The 26,992-nt window shown below is 44.2% G+C and overlaps 1 protein-coding gene across 1 annotated transcript in view; it reads left to right on the top strand.

Moving 5' to 3' along the window:
* Positions 1-26,457, top strand: part of LOC117563100 (protein Daple-like) — a 72,724-nt gene extending 46,267 nt beyond the window's left edge. Inside the window, 11 exon segments of the mRNA XM_034241263.1 lie at positions 20-297; positions 7,199-7,342; positions 7,780-7,966; positions 8,257-8,402; positions 8,822-8,911; positions 11,001-11,299; positions 14,477-14,566; positions 15,558-15,665; positions 15,748-15,873; positions 16,538-16,776; positions 22,376-26,457. Of these exon segments, the coding sequence (XP_034097154.1) occupies positions 20-297; positions 7,199-7,342; positions 7,780-7,966; positions 8,257-8,402; positions 8,822-8,911; positions 11,001-11,299; positions 14,477-14,566; positions 15,558-15,665; positions 15,748-15,873; positions 16,538-16,776; positions 22,376-23,137 (2,469 nt within the window). The 3' untranslated portion in view covers positions 23,138-26,457.
* The last annotated feature ends 535 nt before the right edge of the window (positions 26,458-26,992 follow it).

Genomic DNA, 26,992 nt, shown 5'->3' with positions numbered 1-26,992 from the left:
GAATGCCACTTGCTCTTAGGTGGAAAACTCCACAATCTCTTCCCAGAGTGCATCCCTCATGGCCCAGAATGCCGTGCTGCAGGGTCAGGTCACGGCCTTGGAGTCGGAGGTGGAGTCGTGGCAGAGGCAGCGGGAGGAGGCGTGGCGAGGCAGAGAGAGCGTGCTCAGCGATCACGAGCGCCTGCTGAACGTTCACGAGAGGCAGGCTCAGGAGTACGAGCAGCTGATCAGTCAGCACGCCGCTCTGAAGGGCAAACAGAGGGCGCTAGAGAGCGAGCAGCGCACACTGCACAGCAAGTGAGTGAAGGACCAAAGAGTATCTATAACAAAAGATGACGCACTACAGGCTATAGTATATGGTACACACTTAGTTAAGTGGAAAGGTATATTAAGCAAACATTAGATATCTTCTATGTTCTAACTGACATTTGAGGCATTACAAAAAAATCTGTTAGCAAGGACATTTGGTGATGACTTAGAATTTTGAATTGAAATTTGGATATTACTTTGGTGACTGTGAGGCAAAATGATTGTCATAATCTATGTTCACTGTTGGAGGAGCCTGTGACCTAAGATTTTCATCGACATAACTACACTGTAGCAGGGTTTTTTCTTGCCCGTCAAATGTCCGGAAATAATTAATTTTACTGGACAAATTCGAAACTGTTACCTACTGTAACCCCAGCTTCTATGAGTAAATGGCGCAGCCCTCTAAGGCTATCGCTATTGGGTAATCCCCCTGCGCCCCCCGCGCAGCACTGAAAACTTGTAGTCCACGCCCACCCGCAAGGTGGGCCCCACCCTCGGGCTTCCTTCCGGTATAAATAGGAAGGAGGCCCGGCAATCTGCTCCCATACAAAATAACTTTTCTTCAGCTATTCGTAGAGCCAATGGGGCCCCGCGCTTAGAGGGCTACGCCAATACTCATAGAAGCTGGGGTTACAGTAGGTAACCTCAGTTCTATTTCGAATATCGCTATTGGGTTAAGGGCGAAGCATGATGTAGTCTGCACCCTCACTGGGTCCGCCCGGCACTAGAAGCACAGACACACCTGCTCAATAACACCCCCCTGCCTGTTGTGCCATGCATAATGGCGCATCACCGTCCCTGGAACATAGCAAAACATGCCTATCTTCCCGACGGGGTGAAGGCTGGGAACAATACATACCGGCCGCTGTGAGAAAGTAGAGACGAAGGTCCCACCTTGTCCAGCGATCATAGAGGGGGAACAGCAGCTCTCTGCGTGTCAGACAGGTAGGAGAGCGCCCAGCTGGATCCCTGACGTCACTCACTCTGACCAGACACTCCGTACAAAGTGTGTCAGAGGAAAAAGGAACATCCCTCCTATAAGAGGGAAAAAGGGCCGCTCTCCGCGTGCCGAGAGGCAGGAGAGAGGCGCACAGCTGGCTCCCTGACGTCACTCACTCCGACAGGACACCCAGTACAGGGTGTGTCAGAGAGGAATGGGAGACATCTCTCAAATAAAAATGAGTAAATGAACAGGGGGAAGACCAAGATATATATCTTATAAATATGTTCCACTGACATTCCTCAGTGCAAAGCCGTGGAGGAGGACATTTCTCTGGTGGAGTGCGTATTGATGTTCTCCGGGGGCTCCACCCCAGAGGAGACATATGCCTGTGACACAGCCTCACACAGCCAGTGTGACAGCTGTCCTGCAAGACAGCACGCGCACAGGACAGAGGAGATGAGACGTGGCTTCTTCCTCCGACCTGTAAGGAGGGGGAATAAGCCAGCCAGGGTGATCACTCTTGACCTAAAAGAGTTGTGATGACCTTTGGCATGAAGCCGGGTTAGGGCGTAAAACAGCTGAACTGCCATCTCCTTGGATCCGGAGGCATTACGGAGCCACAGAGAGAGCAGACAAATCACTCACCCTTTTCTCTGATAGAGCCAAAAGCAGTAATACTTTGGCTGAAAACAGTTGAAGGGGAACCTGATCAGGTTCAAATGGGGCTTTGCTTTAGTGCGCGCAACACCAAAGCCAATTCCCACTGAGGCGCCAGTGTGCGTGACACAGGTCTGAGTCTACATACTCCTCGCATACAACGGCTGCTGCACTCTGCGAGCCCCTCTGTTAATTTCGCCTAGAATATACATTGCTCTGATGGAGAGCAACGTGTGTGCGCGCCCAGAACAGCAGCCGCCTGGCTGCGTTCAGAAGCTGCGCAGATCGTACTCCTCCCTGGCCGTGGCCTGTTGTCTGTGCAAATCAACACATGTTTGATTGTACAGCAACGGGGCGACTCCCCCGTTCTTTTCCGAGATTTAGAAAAATAGCGGGGGTAAAAACCGCGCAAGACACTGTTCCTGGGATGACAGGAGTGTTTCTTGTATCCCATGGAACGGCTGGGGGGAGAGGCTTCTCTGTGATGTGCCGTAATGGTCATTATGGTGACGAGCCACGCCATCGCCGCTGCTGCCCGTGAGGCAAAAGGGCTGCGAGGGAGTTTCCACACGCTGCATTTCACTCCGTCTCTCATCATGAGGCGCGTACACGCCCAGAGGATGAGAGGTGTGTGCATGCTGTCCACACGAGGCGTTATAACGGTGCTCGGGGATTTATTATGACCGTGTGTAGGAGGCATATCTGGGACAGAGGAATGCCGCGAGCTCTGCAGTTTATAAACCAATAGGTTAAAAACAGCAGGCTTCTGCAGCGAATGAACCACCTCTGGAGTGTCCCCCTGTTGGAAGAGACCCAAGGGGATCATCACGTGACCAGCTGCGTCACGGAGAGGGCTGTGTGGGTTGTGAAATGCCAGAGGAGAGCTATCAGTTCCTCCACTCGCTGCCGCGAGAGCCTCAGAACAACTCATGCTGGTTGAGTTTAATTCCACTCCAGATAAACGTTTGTCTGAGAGGGAAGAGGACAGCTCTTCTTCCAATTTATTATGAAACCCAGGCTTTGACAGATGCGATATGAGATGTAACGTCTGTAAAGCGACTTCCTCCCTGGAGCGAGCCAGCAAATAGCAGGTCGTACAGAGAAAACCACACTCTCAACCCTCCTCTGTGTAGCGGCTCCAGCCTTATCTACACAAAAATGGGAGGAGCCAGGAAATATCCAAACGGCAGACGATTGTCTGGTCTGATATTCCCTGAAATGAGAAACCGCAGGAATTCCCTGTGTTTCGGGATGATGGGTACGTGGAAGTATGCATCCTTCAGGTGGAAGTGAACCAGTCATCCTGGTGAACACATTCCAGCACCTGTTTGATCGTCAGCATGTGGAATACTGACAGATCGAGGATGTCTCATTGCCCCAGTCTTTTTCGGGATTAGAAAAATAACGGGAGTGAAAACCCCTGATTTTCCTCCCTTTGAGGAACCCTGGAAATATCCTCTTTCAACAGGAGTTCCAGCAGCTCGGATTGGAGGGCAAGACATAGCTTCTGGGAGGACAGGAGTGTTTCCTGTATCCCATTGAACTGTGGGGGGGGGGGGGGGAGAGGCGAACTGCAGGACGTATCCTCTGCTGATCAGCCTGCTCATCCATCTGTCCATCAGACCCACGCGCTGCCACTCTGAGAAAAACTCTGAGAGCGGGCGCACGTGCTCGAGATGTGTTTTTTTGCCGCCGCTGCCCGTGAGGCAACCCAAGGTGAGCTTGGACCGAAAGGGCTGCGCGGGGGCCTCCACACGCTGCGTCTCACTCCGACTCTCATCATGAGGCGCGTACACGCTCAGGGGATGGATGGAGGTGTGTGCAGTGCTGCCCACATGAGGCGTTATAACGGCGCTCATGGGTTTATTAAGGCCGTGTGTACGAGGCGTATCTCGGACAGAGGAATGCCGCGAGCTCTGTAGTTTATTAACCAACAGGTTAAAACCAGGCTTCTGCAGCGAGCCCTGCTGTCTACTAATCAACAGATTAGTGGCAGCCGGCTTAATTAGCGAGCTCTGCATTTAATTAACCGATAGGTGAAAACCAGCAGGCTTCTGCAGCAAGCCCTGGCGCCGTGGCGCTGCGGGCGCTGCTGCTGGGGGCACTCAGCCTGGAATACTGCTCATTCCCCCGTTCTAGCTTCTCTGTGATGTGCTGTAATGGTCGCCATGGTGACGAGCTACGCCATTGCCCTCGCCGCCGCTGCCCGTGAGGCGAAAGGGCTGCGAGGAAGCCGCCACACGCTGCGTTTCACTCCGGCTGTCATCATGAGGCGTGTACACGCTCAGGGGATGAGTGGAGGTGTGTGCAGTGCTGTCCACATGAGGCGTTATAACGGCGCTCATGGGTTATTATGACCGTGTGTAGGAGGCGTATCTCGGACAGAGGAATGCAGCGAGCTCTGCAGGTTATTAACCGATAGGTTAAAACCAGCAGGCTTCTGCAGGGAGCCCTGCTGTCTACTTAATCAACAGATTAGTGGCAGCTGGCTTAATTACCGGCTCTGCTTCCTCGGAGGCTCTCGCCGAGCAGACCAGGAGCGGGGGAGCCTCACTCCCCTTTGACTCGCCGCCGGGAGACCCTGTCTCTGGGGTGGTGGGGGAGCGGAGATGTGGGACGGAGCCCCTGCAGCCGCCGAAGGGCGAGTCTGATGCCGAGGCGGTTGCTGTGGGCGTCTCTCCGCTTGCGGCCTCCTGTGGCCGGCGTGGACGCCGCAGCTGCTGCGGGCGTTGGTGCTGCTGTGGGTGCTCAGCAGGCTGGAGCCAGCTGTACATGCTGGCGAATGCCGTCCGCCTGTTCTGCGGCCGTCTTCATGGACTCCACCATGGCGTGGAACTGGGGTCCGAACAGCCCGTCCGGGCTGATTGGAGCGTTCAGTAGCACTTTTCTGGCCGTCTCCGTAACAGACGCCTGCTTCCGCCAGAGGTGGCGCTGGATCTGTGTTACCCACGCGGAGATCCTCGCCTAGGAGACAGTGACGGACGCGCACAGAATGAGCGCCGTGCTGGCCGCCTTGCTGATTTCCTCTGCCTCGGTGGTGGACCGCTCTACCAGTGTCACCACCGAGTTGGAGAGCAGCGCGATGTTATTCGCCGCCGCGCTGTGGTGACGGAGAGGGGGAAAGCATGTTCGGCCGGAGGAGAGGAGGGAGGGGAGAACCGCACGGTGAACCGTGGAGGGAGGCGGGGCAGGAGTTGCTTTTCTTCGGACTCCTGCCCGGCACTCGGCCCCAGGGACACGAGGCCCCGTCCGCGGCTCGTAAGCCTGGACGGGCCAATCGTCCTCCTCGGCCGCAGCAGCAAGAGCGTCCGCTCTCCGCTTCCTCTCGCCCGAGGGGAGACGGGCGCAGTGTGTGCATGCTACCTGCTGGTTTAGAGCCGCGTAAGCGTGCTCTGACCCCAGGCAGGTTTCGCATGCTGCTTTTATCTCTGCTGGTCATAACTCATTATGAACCCAGAGCCACATGAGGGACAATCGCGGACGCAGTTGTTGCTCATGATGATTCTCAATTGCTGTGCTTCAGTAACTGTGCTGGTTTGCTGAAGAAAAGAGGGAGCCGATTGCCGGGCCTCCTTCCTATTTATACCAGAAGGAGGCCCGAGGGTGGGGCCCACCTTGCGGGTGGGCGTGGACTACGTTTTCAGTGCTGCGCGGGGACGCGATAGCGATAGCCTTAGAGGGCGAAGCCATATACGAAATAGAACGGATCCTCTCTTTTCCCCTCTCCCTCCCTCTCTCTCTGACAGCCCGTCAGTTTCTCATGCAGCGCGCTAAACAGTGGGCGGGGCTTCAGGTGATTATGCAGAGCTGCGTGTCTCCGTCAGACTCAGCAGCTGATCTGATCTCTCTCTCGCGTCCGGTTATACTTCACTCGCGTTTATGTCCATATCGATCAGATCAAGCTCTCCTGATCGTCCTTTATAGAGAGCACCGATCTAACTATTAAGAGTGAATATCGGCCGGTAATGATCGGTGGCCAATCGATCGGAGCATCCCTAATTATTACCGGACAGTTTTTTGACTGGCAGGTTTTGAATTTACCGTTTTTTTACAAATGTTACCAGCTAAAAAAACGGTAATTACCGGCTAACGGAAACCCTGCACTGTAGCTATGCACGCATGACAATAAAAGCCTTGAACCTTGTGATATAGTGGTGCATAAAGTCATTTCATATCTTCGGTGGAAGCTTATACCAATGAGGTCACAGTGACATGGCTTTTAGAGCATATTCAGTTTCTGAAATGTGTCATACATAAGTCAAAACCTTGAAATGAGATTGTATTGTAAAACATGTTGTTGTTGATATTGCAAGATAAATGTAGCTTTAGAAAGATATGAAGCTGTATGATTTTACATTCACCACATCATTGATGGATCAGGACAGGAATGATGAACAAAGTCAATGTCATCAAAGTGTTTGCCAGCTGAAATCTAACAACACACCTCCTGCTATGATGTAACCGTTGAGTGAGGTTTATTCTATTGGGTGGGGGACCTAGTCAAATCACATACCATTGCATACATTTATTCAAGTTTGTTGAAGATGAGTCATCAACCATATTTTTACATGTGAAGTAAAGAGAGATTTGGAGGACTAGAAGTACAAATATACAACACTGGGATAAGAGCTTGGAAACTATATTTGTTCTTTTCATCTTGTGTTTTTGATGCAGATGCTTTGCCACTTGTTAAGAATGAAAGGATGTTTATCAAATTGTAAGGTTGTATTACGTAATATGTACCAATGTTTATTAGTACTTCTAAACAACATCAAAATAATCAGGTGTTTAGTGGATATACATCTTTATTTAGACCTGTCTTGTAGATATACTGTAGTTCTAAATTCTAAAGTGTAAAAGTAAAAGAAAGAGTAAAGAAAAAGTCATGTCTTCACTTCCCGGTCACTGATATTACATTCAAATGTAATATAAATCAGCGTAAAGAATAAACCAAGTCAAATGACAACATAGATAATCCATATGACAAAACTGATCATGTGGATATACTGTGGATGAAAAAGAGGTATCCTGGACAACAGGCTCCTCAGACAACAAACATCCTCACACTGCCTTCCTGCCAAACTACACATTCTCATCTGATACTCTTATCCCATGAAACATAATAGTGGCGCATCCCTGCTTAACAACCTTAATAACCTATCAGCTCCACAGGTGAACAAAAGAAAGGGCCACACATGGCACATGCTAGATGGTACCAAGTGCTAATGCAAACACCAGGCTGATCCTGTTGGGATCATAGACAGTATGATGAATAATAACCTTCCGCAGGTATTGTATTTTGGTGCAGCAGAAGGAGAAATGGGACGAGCAGGAGGGGCACGGCCGAAAAGAGAAGGAGGAACTCAACCAGGAGCTCCAGAAGACTCGGCTACTGCAGCAGGAGAATCTACAGCTCAAATCAGAAGTGGACAGGTACTGGAAGATTACACACAGTCACACCATCAGACATTGACAACAACAAGTGTAATGTTGTGGATCATTTTGCTGTGATAATGGTCCACAATGAGACAAACATGTTTGAGACTGCACCAAAAGCATCCTTCATCTACATTTCACTTTCACACAATAACTCTATGATGACGCTATTCACTGGAACAGATGGCAACAACATCTGTTCATTTATGTTCGGTTCAAAACGAGCTGTAAAACAGATTCAAAACGCATATATGGTAAAACAATCCCATTTATAAATCAGCTTGAAGTTTATCCTAAGTGATCAGGTTTTTGAAACGGGTTCAGGGACAGTTGAGCCATAGGCTGGTTACAGTGAGAGGTAGAACCAGGCAGCACACTTTGAGGTTATCTCTTGATTTCTCTCATAGTGAATTCTCTCTGCCTTCCCCTTTTAGACTAGCAGAGAGCCAATCCCAGCAGTCCGGGCAGTGTGAGGGGCTGCAGCACCGAGTGAACGATATGAAGGGCTTACTAAGCTCCTCCCAGCAGGAAGTGAGTCGATGGATGGCACAACACGACTCCCTGATGGAGCAACACCAGGGCCTGGATCTCACCATGACCAAGCTGGACAACCACTGTGAGGTAAACTCCGCCTTCTCTTCTGCCATCAAGCCGTCTGGAACATGAAGTGATCAATATGTTTTGTAGCACAGCAGTGTTGTGACTGAAACTATGAATCTTTTCCTTTAGAGAAAAAGGCTGGATTAGAGATGCTCTGGTTGCTTTGATTAGATACATTTTAATGTTTCAAACATTCCAAGTTTTGATCATATTTCCGTAAATGGCCACCTCATACTGCGTCTCTCCAGATCAGCATCTCATGTTACTGTCCTGACATGACTGTATGTGTCTCTGTGCATGTCTGTGTTTAGCTGTTGAGTCGACTGAAAGGGAACCTGGAAGAGGAGAACCACCATCTGCTTAGTCAGATCAACCTGCTGAGTCAGCAGAACCACACTCTCCTGGAGCGGAGCATGGAGAGCAAAGAGCTGTATCACCAGGAACAGAAACTATACATGTAACTGCACACAGCACACCTTTACACCCCGCACTTATGTAGTACACTACCAGTGACACAAGTATTCACATGTGGTGCTTAGGTGACTTTTCAAATGTAAAACTTTCAACCATTTCTTTCTTTTTCCCTTGCCAAACTGAAGTATTATTTAGCACTTAACACGCTCACATTCAATTGTTTGTGTCATTAGATTTCTTGGCTGATTACATTTGTAACACTGTAAATAACCCCAAAAAACCTTACCCTGCACCACAATGACTCTGTGGCATCCAGCGCCCCCTCCTGCTCCAGAGTGTGAATCTTTGTCTCTCCCATGCTCAGTAATCTGCCATCCAATGAAATGTACTTCCTGTTTTGAGTAACATAATCTGATAAGAAGACAAAATCACAATGTATGAATGTTTCTTTTCTTCATGTAGAGATAAGCTGAACGCTCTACGTCGTCAGAAAGAAAAACTGGAGGAGAAGATCATGGACCAGTACAAGTTCTACGACCCCACACCTAAAAAGTAATGCTTTTATCAGCCCTATCATTTTGAAAGATAACATAGAAAAGCCAGTGGTGTACAGTATTTACCTACATTTACTCAAGGACTGTACACTTTGAAATGACCTATATCACTCTTGCTACATCTCAGGTGCAAATATTGTACTTTTTACTCCACCACATTTCTTTGGCTGCTTAAGTTACTTTGAGGATTCAGATTAATCAAATATATAATCAACACAATAAAAGAAGTATGTATTATTATAGGTTAGGATCAACTTTATTGTTCATCTTAATGAAATTAACAAATGACACAGTAGTTTATATAGTAAATATATGTAAGCTCCTGCGTTACCAGGTGCAACTTTAATGCATTAATGTTTAAAATACAATAATAAAATATATATTAGGCTGAAATAGGCCATTGAGTGCTATACCCTTGTACTTAAAGTATCTTTTTATTCTTTTTTTTCTTTAAATGTAAGTAACATTTTGAAGGCTGGACTTATACTGACCAGGGGCCTCGTTTATAAAGCCTTGCGTAGGATTCACGTGGGAAGGTTGCTTACGTAGGACAAAGCAAAAACATACGCACAGACATTTACCGATTTATAAAACACTGCGTACCGGCGTAGGAAGTGCGTACAGCACGTCCTACACCGGTTTCCCTTTATAAATCACAATCAACGCGAAATGCGGTGCAGCTTTTGCGGGCTTCACGTAACGCCCATATTTGCCTATAAATAGTCAAAGAAACGCCCATTCATTCATTCTGACTGACTTTATGAAGAAGATCGCAGGAAATGACGACAGAACAGCTAAAAAAGCAATAGAACTATTAACAAAGCACTTATATACTAATAAAGGACTGGCTTATCTAAAGCCAGTTGAGTAGCACTTGAAATGTTTTTGCTCTATGAAGCCTGATGTACTTATATGATTCTGTTTTCTTCAAGGTTGTATTTTGTTGGTCGAACGCACTTATTGTCAGTCGCTTTGGATAAAAGCGTCAGCTAAATGCAATGTAATGTAAAAAAGACATCTCACACCGTGTCAGATTTAGGTTATTTTGGGGAGGTCGAGATAAATCATATTGTTTGGTGGATGCAGTTTGAACCAGAGTAGCAGCATGGAGGTCGGATCGTCACCAAAATAAATAAATAAGTGGTCCGAAAAAGGTTAATGACAAAAACAATACACATAGCCTTCCTCAGGCAGTGTGTTTGTACCGGGGACAGGAGACCCCCCCTTGATGAGAATCGGGGGGATCCCTGCGGAGTGGAGTCAATTCATGTTTATTTTTTGTACTTGATGGTTTGTGTTCCAGCTGTCGATCAGCTGTGTGCATCTCAACCCCCCCCCCCCCCCCTATCACCAGTTAAATGAAATAAAACTAATGTGTTGAGTTTGATCAGCTACCAAATACGGTGTTCTTATTTTCCACACCTCCTGTGTTTTACGAGTGACTTATCAAGTCTTGGCAAACGGCATAAAACACGATTAAACATGATAGTATATAAAACCATGCTCGTATCTACAACCTATAGAAATGCAACACGGCGTCAGTTTAGACTAATTCTGTCCTCCTGCTTACCGCATCATTTATGAGAAAACATTTCATAACATTGACACAACATATTCGAGGTGGTTTTAAATAACATATCCGTATTTATTTATTTCTCCAAGTTATGTTTTTGTGTGCACTGAGGAGTCTCAAACAGGCGTTTGTTTAATCATTTTAAGATTGGCTTTAATCAATGTTTGAAAATGAATTCTTCATATATGATAAATGAGAGGTAACATTTTATTTATGGTATTATTTCCACATATTTCTCTCCATTCTTCCTTCTGCCAACGGTGTCGCAGTTTCTCGTCTCTCCCGTTTTTGTGCTTAGTGCGTACGCATGGGTCAGAGTGTGCGTGGAGGACCGCACACTCTGACCCATCTGGCCCCAGAGTATTTCTACACTGTGGTATTACTACTTGTACTTAAATAAATCACCTGAGTACTCCTTCCTCCTCTGGCTAGTGTATAATAATGGCTGTAGTGCAGTGTTGCTTTTCTGCGGTATCAGCTCCATACCGTGGTTAACGTAGTTGTTTTCTTTCAGGAGGAGCCAGTGGTCCGGAGCCAAAGCTTTGGCCAAACTGATCAAACCCCGGAAGGAGAGCAGCAGGGAGCGGGGGGGCGACCGGGACAAGGAGGCAGACAAAGACCGAGAACGAGCCAAGAGCGCCCCGGACATCCCACTGCCCTCCCCCCCTCCCCTCCTCCCTCCTGAAACCCCCCCACCACATCACCAGCGCTCAGGAAATTACACGCAGGCCAGCAGCCATGCCCACAGTAACCATAACAACCACACCGCCAGTCTGGGACCCCAGAGCCCAGCAATCACACCCATCAGCGGAGGTAAACACACTCTCACAGACACTGTAATTACATCTCTTAATACATCATAAATTACCACCAAATGTCTGATGATGGGCCTTTTTTTCCAAGGACGCTCACAATTTCTCCGTCAAAGACACAATTACAAAATGGTGGTGCAGTGAGAACATATTTTTGTAGGCCAACCAGGAAGTTAGCATAACAAGGGCTCCCTCAACAAGAAGCTGTGATTTTCCACTTGATTTTTTTATTTAGTTGAAAAATAAGACCTTTGAAGATGACGTTGGGCTATAAACAAACTATGCGCCAGTAGCATGGCTGCGCATCACCTCCGCTAAGGCGGCTAATGTTTAGCTAGATGACGTTTAGTGGTCTCATTTAGTCACTTGTTAGCAACTGTTTTTATGACTCATGAAAGATTCAGACATTCACCAGTGAGGTATTTACTGACGTATTTGATGTCATCTCTTCAACCATTAACCTTATTCAAAACACTATCTCATTTCCGGGTTCAAGCACTCATATCTGCACCACTTTATCCTAAATCAATGTCTATGGCTACATGTTTTGTTTTTTTAAACAGGATAGATGGAAAAAGGGTATAAATGAAACAATTGATCATACAATGCACATATATTCAGCACATGTTTAGCTAACACTCTGGCTGCAAAGCTGATTGAGCTTGTGATCAGGCGCACTTCCTCACTAGTTCTCTAGAGGAAGCTGTTGACCAACACATCACTTTGCTATACCCTCTTCTCTGTCTCTAACATGTACTAACCTGCACTGTATCTGTTTCCTCAGTCTCTGCAGTGACACATAGAAAAAGAACATTAACTCCCCCTGAGCCATAAGCTCACATTCTCTCAAACTGTCATATGTTTGGAATATGTGCAATGTACAATTACACTTTGTGATTGATGTCATATGTAATCAATCACTTTGGGTACAGTTAAATGACTGTGTAATGTTTGCCTTACATTTGATTAAGCCCAACAAGCACTAAAAAGGAGCCCTTTATTGCAACCTTATTGGAATGTATGTATGAGATGCATAATACACTTACCATGAATGCAGTATAGTGTTGGTCCTTCTTCATTGTCACACCGACATGAAGAGATGGATCATACTGAACAGGGCATGGTTTATATGGACTGATGAAACAATGGGAGTCACGGACAAGGCAGTCAAAGAAATGGTTGGCGGTGCCGTTATTGTCCATATCTCTCTAAACAGTCAATTCTACAACCAGTATTTCTCAACCTTTTGAATACTACTTGTGACAAGGGGTCACATGTAGACATGTCTTTACCACACACAGTTAAAGGCAGGGAACCACTCAGGAGTGTGTTCTAATGCATGCAGGTTTTCTTTTTCAATGCTTTATCTTAAGTTCTACTCATGGCTGAGCTCAATTCACATTTCAAATGGCTTTTTGATTTCATTCCACAATAATTCAGTTCAAATAACAATACATCTTCTAAACAGCTAAATACATACGTCTTGTTTGTCTGCATGACCCGCCCCATAGGCTGGAGTTATGCATGCCGTTTGTATCCGTCACTTCCTGTGCACCATTAGTCATTTGGTTAGATCAAAGTGAGTTGAGGTCAGCCTTGAGTCTCATGCATGATTTGACTGTTTTCTTATTTTCATCCAAAAGATCTTCTTGCATGATATTGATTCCATTCTGTCAATCACATACTAAATCACTTGTAATCAACTGTCTTTCATTTACTCATTATTTCATCATTTTCTTTACCTTTCTCTCTCCATTCTCTTCATCTCAGCTACACCCACCCCAAAACGTTTCCGTTTCCTCCGCAGTAAAAGTCACGAGAAACTCCTCCTCCCCCCCTCCTCCTCCTCCTCCTCCTCCCGTCCCTCCCTCTTACTCACTAGAGGATTTAGGTTCTGGTCTACCTCAGCTGACGCCATCACTAGCGAGCCAAACTCAGACAACGGAGTATTCTAACATCCTCTTCATCATCCTTTTAACCATACACATCATCATCATCAGCATCGTCTTCTTCTCTGACACCCCCACATCAGACTGTTCAACAACCCCCATCTCTGTGACTCAGTGCTCCAAATGCACATATCATACATACACACAACATACACAAGCAGGTTCATGCTACAGGTGTGAGCCACCAAGTATTACTAGTAAGTTGTGTGTGTGTGTGTGTGTGTGTGTGTGTGTGTGTGTGTGTGTGTGTGTGTGTGTGTGTGTGTGTGTGTGTGTGTGTGTGTGTGTGTGTGTGTGTGTGTGTGTGTGTGTGTGTGTGTCAGCATGCCTGCAAGGAGCTTTCATGTCTTGGCGCTGTCAGAAAGCGCTGCTCTCCCGATACCTGCGCACCTGCGTTCAGTGTGTGATTAGAAGCAATCTAACATCAGTCCAAATGAAACGTATATGATACCGTATGCATTTATGTTGAAACTGAATTATCTTCATAAAAGAAAGACGTAATACGATAACTCTTTATGTCAGATTCATTACTTTTTTATGATTGAGGACATGTTTTCCTCTCTTTATTTCATTATCATTGTTCACAGTGGATAAGTGATTTATTTAATTTGAAGACTTAGTTTGAGGTTTTTCTTACCTCATTAGATATGACAACAGACTTCACAGCTTCCCTCAAAAACCTCAATAGAAGTTTCCAATGTAGAAAAAAAGACTTTTGGTACTGCACTAATATAAATGATATGTGTTGAGTGCGGTCACCTCACTTCATGCTTTGAATGCTTTTATATTAAGAGCACATCTCAGTGTGTGTGAGTTGCTCTAAATCTGATGCTTTGCTGCAGCTTTCTCTCTTTCTCTGTTCAGTCAGCAGTCACCATAGCAACCGTACTTTTCCCCTAGCACCTCTTTTATAACCTTTTTACAACCAGCAGCTGACGGTGGCTTATATAAGCTAATGTTAGCTTACATGAAGCATAGTCAAGGACATGATGTTGTCTGTTGGGCTGAATGTTAAAACAATTTCCATTCATGTCCACACCTTTACTTCCGAAACACAATCATAATGTCTAAATAGAATGAGAACTGATATCCCAGTGACTTATAAGCTTCAATGAACAAATCATTTCCAATGTGTTGCTTGGCTTTCCTGCTGCTTGCTGTAACACACAACATCATGTCTCACCGTGCTACTATGGCACGCAGGTTCTAACATTGTGATCGGTCTGCAGGTTTGACGGACAGGGGCCGGGGGGGTTATCGTAGCAGCACCCCAGGAGGCAGCAGTGAGAGTGTCAACGGAGAGAACGGACATGGACAAGGTAAGGAATTGTAAATCCAGCAGGAGAGTGAGCTACTTGATTAAGATGGAAGTTAATTCCAGCTTTCAGAGGCTTGAGCAGGCCTGTTTTCAAGCGTAGGTAAAAACACTGGGATATTATAACTAAAGGGATCCAATAGTAACAACCATGTCATGCTAGCCTGTTGCCAAAGAAGGTTACTGAGCCAAAGTTAGGCATGCAGGGTTATATACCACCTGCTTGGAAAGAATGTAAACAACTGGAATCACATGGATGCAATGACTTTTCATTTAGTCCAAACACATGTCATCCTGTAACTCAATCACATCTTTCGCAATATTTAGTGTTGGCAGTGGCTGATTGCTCTTATGCAATTTCTTTCTTGGGCTCCGATAATATCCAGGCAAAGACTTCCTCTTCTCTGTGCTGGTCACTGTAACAGTCCGATTAGCAATTTGAGAAGCAAGCATTTAGTTGCTGTTGAGAGACTCATTACATATCATTTAGCCACAGAATTTGTTATGTGCAGATATCTGCATTAAAAAGTCAATGTAACGTCATGCTATAGCCAATGAGTTCCAGGGTTGCATTTTGACCAATGTGTTACGGCTGTTTTGCTCATTAAACGGGCTAATGACATGCTAAAGCCTGCTTAAATGGGTTTTCTTGTCACGAAAACATGAATGCTTCCCATACTAAATATACATATTCTGCATTCATATCATATAAGCGCCAGGAAAAGCGCTATACAAATAGCATGTATTATTATATATAGATATCTGTTTATAGTGATTAGTTTGATCTTTCTTGAATTCAAACCTTAAAGTGTACTTGTCAAAGGTTTCCCTAATGTCCCTTGTCCTCCAATGCTTCCTGTTCAAAGTCTTTCTATTTTAGATGAATGCTTTGACATATTTTGTAAAGGAATATATTTGGATAGCAAGTCTTTATATCAAATGCTGAATTGAATGATGATCATATTAACATTCTGTTTGTTTGTGTTTCCCCCCAGCTCCGGCCCACAAAGCTCTGAGCTCCACTCCCAGCCATCAGTCTCCCTCACTGGGCCTCCCTAACAACTCCAACCCCCGACTGGGAGGCCCGGCCCGCCGGCCCAGAGGTCAGCCCGCTGGTTCAGAAGTAACCTTATTTAGAAGCCATTTTTTAAAGTTTCTTTTTTTAAAGTGTGTACATTTTTTCAGGTCTGTTATTTGATGAAGACTCTCGCCACAACACTTCCGACTCCATATTTAGTCCGCATGGCAACACGGGAGGTCTCCCGGGGTCACACAACACCTCAAGCTCCAACTCACCCGTCAACTGCAGAGGTACACACTGTGTATTTGTACACTTAAATCTAAAGTCATATTCAGCCCAATGTGTACAAATAAATGTACATTACTGAAAATACATTATTTTATCAAACTCTAATAAAAATGTGTAAAAAATCTCTATATATAACTAAAAGATGAATAATTGTATTACATTTAATAAAACATTATAAATGTAGATAAACATTACTGAAAATGGAAAAAAGTATTACATTCTAAATACAAATGTTGAAATACTGTATATTTAAACAGTATTTAAGGCTACCCTGTAGGACAATTAATATTATTAAATTATAACAAATATTGGTTAAAATAAATATACATTACTGTAAAAATATAATATCATCAAAATATAATTTAAAACATTTTAAAACAAATATACATTACTGAAATTAGATCATATTGAAATATAATGAAAATTAAAAAATAAATATTCATTACTGAAAAGAGATATTTAAAAAATATCATTATTAAATATATACAAATGTGTTAAAAATAATTATACTTTACTTAAAATATATATTTTTAAATGATAATAAAATAAATGTACATTACTTAAAGTAGATCATAATGAAATGTACATACGGTTAACAGACAGTGAATCCTGTATTCATCTGTAGTTTTAGGTTCAGTCAGTAATAATAAATGTTTTTCTTATTAGACCCATCAGATCGCCAGACTCGCTCAGCCAGCCTCTCCAGTGATGATGTCACGGGTCTCAGCCAATCACAACTGGCTCTGTCACGTAGCTCCACCCTTCCATATGACCACGTGCCCCAGAGGGCTCAACCACAACGTGGGGTTGGGGTTCGGAGTAAGACTTGTACGTCTTCTCCTGTTAAGGACATGTTGACCCTGGAAGAGTTTCTACATGAGAGCAACCTGAAGTCACCTCCTATGGTAAGAAATGTATGCAGTATGGTCAAAACAAATCATCGCTGAAGACAGTGAGATACCTGCAAAAAAAGCATCATTATAATGCAGACGCAGTTAAAAGACATGGGAAGTAATTCCCCTCTACTGTTGTGCTTCTATCACAGCTGTTCTACAGTGGGGTATCTTAGTCTATGACTAATAGGGTCAACTATGAAGCGATGACATTTCATTTTCAAGGGTAGATTGTGACCATCTGCCGGGTCGGCTACAGAATGGCTGACTGTAATGGCATAATGGTATTGCTTATATAGTTTATACCTTGGTATTAAATGTATATAAATATATAAAACACTAATTTACGTTTCTTGTGAGTGGTGGCACAGATTAGACTATGACAGGTTCTACATGTTCCATATTCCTAACTTGAGTTTTCTTTTCATCAAATTACAACAAACATATAATATGCATGACACCAGTTACTTGTTTCCTGGGTAGTACTCCCTGGTTATCTCAACACATCCTCACTCCCAGGTCGGCCTATGTTGACGTTATGTCAAGTCCCCTGTCGGCTTTTTCCAACGCAAGGGGGGGGGCCTTAGCGTCCATTTTCAACGCAAGGGGGGGGCCCTTAGCGTCCATTTTCAGCTTTCCGGGATGTCCATATGCTTCTATGGACGCTCATGGAAGCACGGCATTCGTTTGTGTCGACTGCCCTTAAAGGCAATGTGAGCGTCCATTCTCATTGGATAACGGAGAATTGTACACCCGGAAGTAAGTATTCCCCTTACTGTCGATTGATTTTACAGTGTTATCTGCACTACTCGCACTACTCATCGACTAAAAAACACCAGATTATCCTTGTTAATTACACAACATTGATTGGTTTAAATTGTGTGCAATGCTTTTGTATTTTTCCCCTTCGATTCGGAGAAACAAATATTTTTTCGGAGTAAAGGATGGCAGAAGACACTACCCAGAATCCCCAGCTATCGTTTGGACTACACCATGTGCTCTGTTTGACAAACCCCGTGATAGTCCTCAAGCTCTGTGATTGGAGTGTGCTCCGAGGGTTACGCCGAGCCTCGAACAGCAGAATGTCCAAAACTGGATTTGAACGGGACCACCGCGTCCCCCCCCCTCCCCCCACCCCGCCCCCCCCCCTCCCCCACCCCGTCCCCCCCCTCCCCCACCCCGTCCCCAGAACTACACATGCTGGCTATTCTGTTTCGCAACATGTTCTCTATCTATGGCACGTCTCTACTGGGAGTTGTAGTTTTAAAAGACGTTTTCGTATTTCCCATAATAAGAAGTTGCCAGTATTAAACTGTGTATATCCCTGGAGGTTTAGGGGATAGGAAACACTCACATTTAAAACATATAATTAATAAATGGGTGAAAATTGCTTGTGCCCATAATGGGCAGCATTAATATATATACACACATGCCAGCTAAGGTCAGAAGAGCTTTATTTAACAGCTGGTCTTATGTTTGTGATCCCTGTTGTTAATTGATAACATTACATTACATTAATTGATAAGCCTGAAACATGCACTTGTCAAGGTTCAGAGGCACATTTTGCAAATATGGCAGTAGCCATCGATCAGCTTAAGATAATATAATTTATTGATCCCAAGTTGGAACATTTGCGTTACATCAGCATGTGTAACAGTTGTATGCAGTGGTGTTTATTTGTAAATCATTTAGTATAATCACACAAATTCTGTGTTTTATATTCAACAATTCTGTGTTCTTTATTGATTGATTGTTCAATACCTGACAAGGCCGGAGATGAAATATCTACATACATCTTATAAGAGTATAATACATTATGTATAATACCAGTTAAAATAAGTGCTTCAACATAGTTAACATTGCTGGAGGTATGCACAAATATTGATAGATGTCTTGTTATGCACTATTGAGGAACCTGCGACCCAAGTTTTTCATTCAATGCATAACTACACCATAGTTGTGTAGGCCTATATGATATGTCAATAAACCTTAGAAAATCTTGAAATCTTGAAAGGGATGTGCAAAATAGTCATTATATACAGTCTTTAATTAACTATTAGTAGAGAATAACGAGTAATGAATATACTTTATAGGGATCCTATTAATATCTAATAATACAAATAATGAAATTCAATAACATGCTTTAACCACTAGGTATCCCTTTATATCAGCTGTGCACCTTTATGGTGTAAATACAGCCTATCTACCAATTGGATCAAATATAAAAGTCAGCCGAATTAGTGTTGATACTGCAAGGAGACGTATTGTGTGAAAAGAAATGTAAGATGTTGTTTAATGGCTGATATATTTATGATCCACGTCACGTTTTCAGTTCCTCATGTTTGTCTAGAAGTCTTCTCATCAGGGCTCTATAAATAGAGAACTACGGCAGATATGTAATATTTAATGCAGCCGAACCGTGTATTACAATGCCGTTATGTGATGACTTCCAAAGAGAAAAGCAAGCACACTCGGAATAAAGTATTATTGTATTTTTTTAAATGTTTTCGGTCTGTTTCCGGTATTTGTTAATGACGATGTGCTGTGAGATGTGAGACTGGAATTGCACAGGGGGAAATAACGTAGGCTATCTTTAGATGCCGATTTTGTTAAACTAATATGTTTGTGCTGTGGACCAACACTATACATTGACGGGGAAGGGGGTAGCAATAAAGATAACACCATTAAACAGTTACACAACATAACAGAAATAATATCGATAGCAGCGTCCCTAGCAACCACCTTGGTAACAATGAAAACGTTATGGACGCAATTTCCTGAAGTAATCTTCGTAATAACTAGCAAACTAAAGATCCTGTACATCCACTGCACACATAATCTGAAATAACAACTCATATTTCTCGCATCAAATGACATCAAAACGCATTTTAATGGCCAAACTAACTTTAAAATAGGCATTTTACACCGAGAATAAAACGAAGTTCGGCCATGTTTTTTTTTTCTGCAGGGAGAAATTTGAAGATCACGTGACGTAAAACAGAGCACATGGTGTAGTCCAAACGATAGCTGGGGATTCTGGGTAGTGTAGTGTCTTCTGCCATCCTTTACTCCGAAAAAATATGTTTCTCCGAATCGAAGGGGAAAAATACAAAAGCATTGCACACAATTTAAACCAATCAATGTTGTGTAATTAACAAGGATAATCTGGTGTTTTTTAGTCGATGAGTAGTGCAGATATCACTGTAAAATCAATCGACAGTAAGGGGAATACTCAGTGGCGTTTTTATATGTACAAAAGTGGTGGGGCACAAAAAACTTAGATGTCTATATAAGCTTCTGCAGTGAGGTTCATGGCTGGCGAGGCTCTGACTCTTCAGGTTTACAAATATTATATTTTGAACTAAATCAAAATATAATATTATTTTCAAAAGCTTTTTTTGTCTGATGCTTCAATTAATTTTAAACAGACAGTTCAACAAAAGGATACCCAAAAAATGTAATTGTATCATTTAAATATTGAATTGTTCTCTCTTAGTAAGATCCCATTTTCAATCAAATTGCAGTCTTACCTTGACATGAAGATGAAGTCCATTTGCCTATCCTTCTGGACAAAAATCTCTATTACTTTTTTGTAAAAGTCCTCCTTATGTTCTTGTAGTTTCAAAAGGCTATCATAAATCTGATCTAATCAATAGATTTATGATTCGAAAATTATAAAAGTAGGGTAGACATGTGGATATTATCCGGCTGAACAAAACGTGCATTTATCTAACAGGTTTGTTTCCCACAGATCGTATTTGGAGCTATTTTCTAAAATCCTATGGAGAAATATCATTGCTTTTTTGTGGAGGGAAGCCATGCGCAGTTTATTTCCAGGTTTTAGGACGCCTTACTGCAGCTCTCTCGTCTCCTCTTCACACACCACACTTTTCGCGGCACACGTACTTACAGCCAATCAGCTCTGAATGATGTGAGATGACGTATGGTGGGGATGGCAGCTCTATGCCCCTATGGTCATTATTTTTTTGCCACACACATTAAATAGGACAATACTCTGAGCATGCGCAGTGTAGTTTTTACAGTCACCATTGACTTAAACAGGGAGAGGGAGGGGCAGGATCGGGTTTTGTCCCACATGGCTCAAAACAGCTCAATAGGCACACACTGTAGACATTAATTAGAAGAACACAGACTAAAACAGCAATGTACAGACGAATCAGATGAATAAACATGATCTTAAAATATATTTTATATATTTTTTAATTTATCTTTTGCATTTTTTTGTAATCATTACTTTTAATACTTTCTGCTGACACTAGGTGGGGCTGTACCCCACCTGCCCCTAATGACCAGTCGCCACTGGGAATACTTACTTCCGGGTGTACAATTCTCCGTTATCCAATGAGAATGGACGCTCACATTGCCTTTAAGGGCAGCCGACACAAACGAATGCCGTGCTTCCATGAGCGTCCATAGAAGCATATGGACATCCCGGAAAGCTGAAAATGGACGCTAACGGAGCGTCCACACAGCAGCGTGCGTTGACGCTTGGAGGTGGGCGTATCTGAAGCTTGGGGATTTTTTGCGAGCAACACGACCAACAACCAATCACATGAATCTCCCGCCCCCGACATACAAAGCAATAGCAATGTTAAAACGAAGTAAACTGGATATAAAATCCCCAAACAGGCGAAAACCTACCAGTTTCACCCACTGTCTCTGCCACCTCCCTCCATGCCTCGCTCCTCCGGTTTGTATCCCGGTAGATCAACAGAGACTGATCATACAGCACCGGGTGATTCACTAACGCTACAATGAACTTTCCCTCAATTTTTTGGAATATGAGGAAATGACCTGCGTAGTCTCTCCCAGCATACACGCGGTTTGATTGGCTAGCGCTTGTACTGGCAGATTTGAATAAACGGGATTTCATTGGCTGACGCCTCCGTCGAGGCGTCAAAAGTTGAACATTGCTCAACTTTTGACGCCAGCTACGCCAGCAACGCTCCACGTCGCTTCCCAAAATGCAGTTCGGCTAAAAGTGACGTCACCCCATTCAAAGTGAATGGGCAGAAGCGTTGGAAGCTTCAACGCACGCCGCTGTGTGGACGGGCCGTAAGGGCCCCCCCCTTGCGTTGAAAATGGACGCTAAGGCCCCCCCCCTTGCGTTGGAAAAAGCCGACAGGGGACTTGACATAACGTCAACATAGGCCGACCTGGGAGTGAGGATGTGTTGGTTATCTAAGTACTGTTCTCTGGGAACATGGAGGTGACAGGGTATGCATACTAAACAAAGGACAGGAGGTGGGTTACTGGTTCAACTTTAGCCAAACTGCGCATGTGTTGACCCAAGAACCCCTCACAACTTGATTCAAGTCATGGTCATTGTTTTAGATACTAATTACCAGAGGCACATGTCAGTGGAACACGAGTAGCACAACGAGTAGTATTCACACAGCAGTGGCATTCCAACAGTCAGAGTATGTCAGTTGGCGTTATCAGTCAGTATATGCTGGAGTTGAATGGAATTGATGTGTTTCATGGAGCAGTGGCATGCCACCACTTGGACATTTTTGTTAGCTAACCCCTTTGATAAAAAATACAATTCTACCTTTTTATTTTTTCTTACTCTGTTTTTTCCTTTGTCTAGGTGTCAACAGGAAGCAAGGAGGACTTAATGACTGACTACTTCACCAGAAGTCCCGCCCCCTCGGGTCCCCCTGGCAAAGATCAGACTCCTACCAGCTATGTCACGCCCACTGTACAGGCATCCAACCAGAGGCCGGGACAGAGCGTCAAGCCGTTGCCCCGCCAGCCTGTGGGCCAATCACCAGCCTCGGGCCAGACCGTCATCCAGAGGTCCGGCCAATCACTGAGCAGGGCGTTCAGCCTGGCCTCGGCTGATTTGCTGCGCTCAAACGGACCAGACAGTTTCCATGGAAATGATGGCCAATCAGATGGGGTTGTCCGCAGACCAGGGGCAGGGGCTAACGGGAGGGAACGCCCTCTCTCTGCTCGGCTGGCTGGCCCAACCAATCAGCCTGCAGACAGCAGCTTCCTGAATCTGCCCATTCACCATTCCACCTCTCTCAATCTGCAGACAGAGAGACACGCAGAGAGAGAAAGAGAGAGGGGGAGGACTCCTGTCTCTCGGAACGGCCCCTCCCCGTCCTCCACCTACCACAAGGTGGCTGAGGTTGCCATGGTCACCCCTGTCAGGGCTGTGTCGGCCACGCGGCCTGAAGAACCCTCAGTAAAAGGGGAGGAGCTAATGTCAGGTGACTCCTCCCATGTAGAGAAGGAGAGTGAGAAGGCAGGGTGTGGATCTGTGGAACGGCCCAAAAGCACGCCCTCGTCCCCCGATCCCAACAACGACCCTCAGACTGTGTGGTATGAGTATGGCTGTGTCTGAACGCCGACCCAAAGAACCAGTGTGGCTCAAATCTGGAACTGGATACAGACTGCTGGAGGCTGATCATTGGAGCTTTACAAACCCTCAGACAAGTTATCAGTCTCTGAAATGTAGATAAATGCTTCAACTCTTGGAAGTCTACTCTTTGCTCCGATTCAACTGGAAATAAGTCCAAGAGCTGTCACACATGCATTGATCATGCGACATTCCTGCTGAAAGTTCGACAAAGTTGAACTCCATCGGATAAGAAGATGCAACTTTTAAAACCTGGAAAACAAAGCCACATTTTGAAGGAAACCATGTATTTATTGAATCAAAAGCTGAATCGGTCTGAGGTGGATGCAATATGGAAGGATTTGATGTGAACACACCAACACTATAGATGGTCTCTGAGGATGCTGGAGTACATTGTACACTGTACTCACAAGCAGCCTCCAGTCCACACCATGGGGTTTCCAAAGGTGTTGCATTCACTGGCTGTTTTTTAATATTGAATGTTTTGACCAGATAATAAAAAAAAATGTAAAGACTTGAACACATATAGAAATGGAGATTGGAGCTGAGAATCCCTAACACTTAAAGCCTGCAGGTACAGAGGACAAGAATACCAAGTGTGGGCTCAGTCTATGAGCTGGAACTCTTTGACTGTTGGCCTGCTGGGGTTTCCCTGGAATCAACCCGGAACAAACCATCATTCAAAACAGTGGTTGGACTGAAGTGAAGGCAAACGGAAGCACCTGAATGTATCGGATTTCTCCTCCTTTTTCTGTTGGCCTCTATTATCTAAAACACACACTGGAATACAGGAGCCGGAGGGGGGAAGGAAGGGGGGGTGAAGCAAAGAGAGTAGAAGCAAGTGATGGAGGAAGGGGTTGAGGGGAGCTTTATTGCGAACACTGATGGATGCTGGGATGGACAGATATAAAAGTGGAAGCAGTGACTTGAGGAAGGAAAGACAAAAATGACGGGCAGGGCTGCTCCCAGTTAAATTACAGTCTTTCTCCCTCCATCTTTAGACTCTGTCCCAGCATGCAACACACTAACACTTTACTGGAAATGTTGTTCTTCCCGAGCCAACACTAGTTTCACAAACACACACACCAATACACACACACACACACACACACACGTGTATATAAATATATATAATGATATATACAGACGGAGGAATTGTCCTTGAGGGGCTTGGTTGTGGCCTTGCTAACCATTGAGCTGGACTTAATTCACACACACACGCAGCACAGGGTGAACCACTGTGTTTTTGGGAGAGTGTACCGCTGCATGCTAAGTGAGCCGGACAGTTGTAAGTACGACACAACAGAGAGGGAGAGACCCAGAGAGGAGAGTTTGCATTGAATGAATTAGCTCTGCACCAAGTGTTTGCTCGATTCTCCAGTCAGTGAACCGATGATTTTGTCCTCAGCTCAAGTGTCACTCTGGAACTTTGGTGCGCCATGCATATATCACTTCATACGAGCACATGTTCTATTGAGTGGTGCAAGGATAAACATTTTTTAAAGGCATGGCAAAGGGATCCTTACGGTGGCCGACAAGTGCAAATGCGCAATAGCATAACAAACGTCCATCAGGGGAAATGCGCTGGCATTTCTAACAAAGGATGCAAATGTAAAAACACAAATGTGCCAAAGCACGTGCAAATAAAGAAACATCTTCACCAACTTCAACTACAACATGGCAGGCGGCTGCACATGGTAACCGCTAAGCTAAAGGCGGCTAATGTTCGGCCTGATGCCATTTAGTAGTCTCATGTAGCTACTATCGTTTCTTATGACATGCTAACGCTTCAGACGTTCAACAGTGGGGTATTTACTGACATCCATTTTAGGCATCTAACCAAAAACACTCAACAAAGGCTCATTTCTAAGTTAAGGATTTGTGATTCCTGCACTGCTCTATTATGTCCTCTGAAGCTTCTTGACTCTATTCACAACAGCGTCTGACATACTCACTTTGTAATCAACACAGAGATTATTAAACGCGTCTTGTCCCTTTATTAAAAGCAGCAAGATTTACAAGATGTTCATCTTTCACACACATTTCACTGAACTATGTTTCAATCACACACAATGCTGTCAGACTGGGAATGATGCACAATGAGTCCGATTCAAATGGAGACACATTTAGCTTTGAGTGTTTTCCTCACCACTCTCGGGAGGATTTATAAATACTTGCTTTTTGAGCCCATTAAACAAAGAAAAGATGAGGAAGACATTCAGGAGACAGTCGGTGTTAAAGGAACGAGTGATTGATATGCTAATTCTACTGATTTGACCCTGTACTGCTGTCTGTAATCACTAACCCATCCCTCCTGCATTGTTCATGACGGAGGCAAAGACGTTCCTACAAAGCACTAAAACGATGATGATGATGATGAGGAAGATACAACACTGGAGTATGAAGCTTTGACTGGAACCACTAAGCGTTCCTCTCACCTTCCCACATGTCAATATGCAACAAAGTAAATTATTAAACCTGTAACATTTGTACATGACGTTAGATTTTATAAACAGGGGAAAGGTTTAGAAGACTTCTGGACTAACACTTCGCCTTAAAGAAACAAATGTTTGTTGATACCAAAAATCCAGATCAATACCTGTAAAGTGAAGTGTTTGTTGTTGTTATTGTATTCGTTAGATCATTTTAGCAGATGGTATGACACTGTAGGTTGATGCTGTCTATGTACCTGCTTCGTGTGTTTGTGTGTGTCAGCACTCATTTCATTATTAGTTCCTTACGTGTGTCTGTGTTTCAATTGGCTGATGTCAAAAGAAAACAACATTGACATTTCGTTATTAGAAATAGAACATTCCAAGAACAATTGTTTTTTAATTGAAACTACGCCATCACACACACACACACACACACACGTGTCTCAGTTTTCTGGAACTGTGTGTGTGTGTGTGTCCTGACTGTTTGTCTGTGTGCCTGCTTTGTTTACTACCTGTGTGTCCACTTTAGTTACTGTCCCATGATTCCCTTCTCATTCTGTGGTTGTTATTGATACACTTTGAGAGGAGCAGCATCACCGGCTGCTTCCTGCTCACTGACTGACTTCAGATGTGGTGTGCTCTCACAGTCACCGCAGATCAATACTGAGAACCAAATAGTCATGAAGACGTTAGAGAGAAGTAAAGCAGCGCTGACGTAACGGATATTTCCTGCTGTAACTGGAATAACCTCTCCTTCACTTTATGACTGCTCTGCTGTGATGATGGGACTACTGTTGAAAGCTACTATTGTCATTGACTGCTGTGATTACACCCAAAAGCTTTGTGGTAATAAAGATGTATGAAAATGAACTGAGGCTCCTATACCTGAGTGCATTTGAAATTCACAGGTGGCAACTTTATGAACAAAACTCTGTTAGCGGAAACTGAAAGCAACATTCATAATCATCTGAAACTAAGAATTGTGTTTCTCAATAGCTACGAGGGTCTTCATGATCCTCTTCATTTGAGTTATCTTTGTGCCGCCATGTTTCTACAGTAGCTCATAACGGACGAACATAAGGACTGCAGACCAATAGCCCTCACCTCAGTGATTATGAAATCACTAGAAAGAATTCTGCTCCGATTTCTTATCAGTACAAGTAGTACCATCACATCATGACCTACTACAAAAACCTAGGGGTACGCAAAGATGATTTCAGTCTAGCAAGGGTAACAACAGCATAGGTACTCATTAAACTGAGCGCCCTCCAACCTAACAAGGCCACTGGCCACGACAATATCCCCTCCAAATTCCTCAGAGACACAGCAACCGCCATCTCACCAGTCATAGCTCACATAATTAATCTCTCCATAAAACAGGGAAAGGTACCCAAAGACTTCAAAA

Source organism: Gymnodraco acuticeps, unplaced genomic scaffold (assembly GCF_902827175.1).
Source record: "Gymnodraco acuticeps unplaced genomic scaffold, fGymAcu1.1, whole genome shotgun sequence".
Classification (NCBI taxonomy): Eukaryota; Metazoa; Chordata; class Actinopteri; order Perciformes; family Bathydraconidae; genus Gymnodraco; species Gymnodraco acuticeps.
This window is presented reverse-complemented; position numbering and strand designations above follow the sequence as displayed.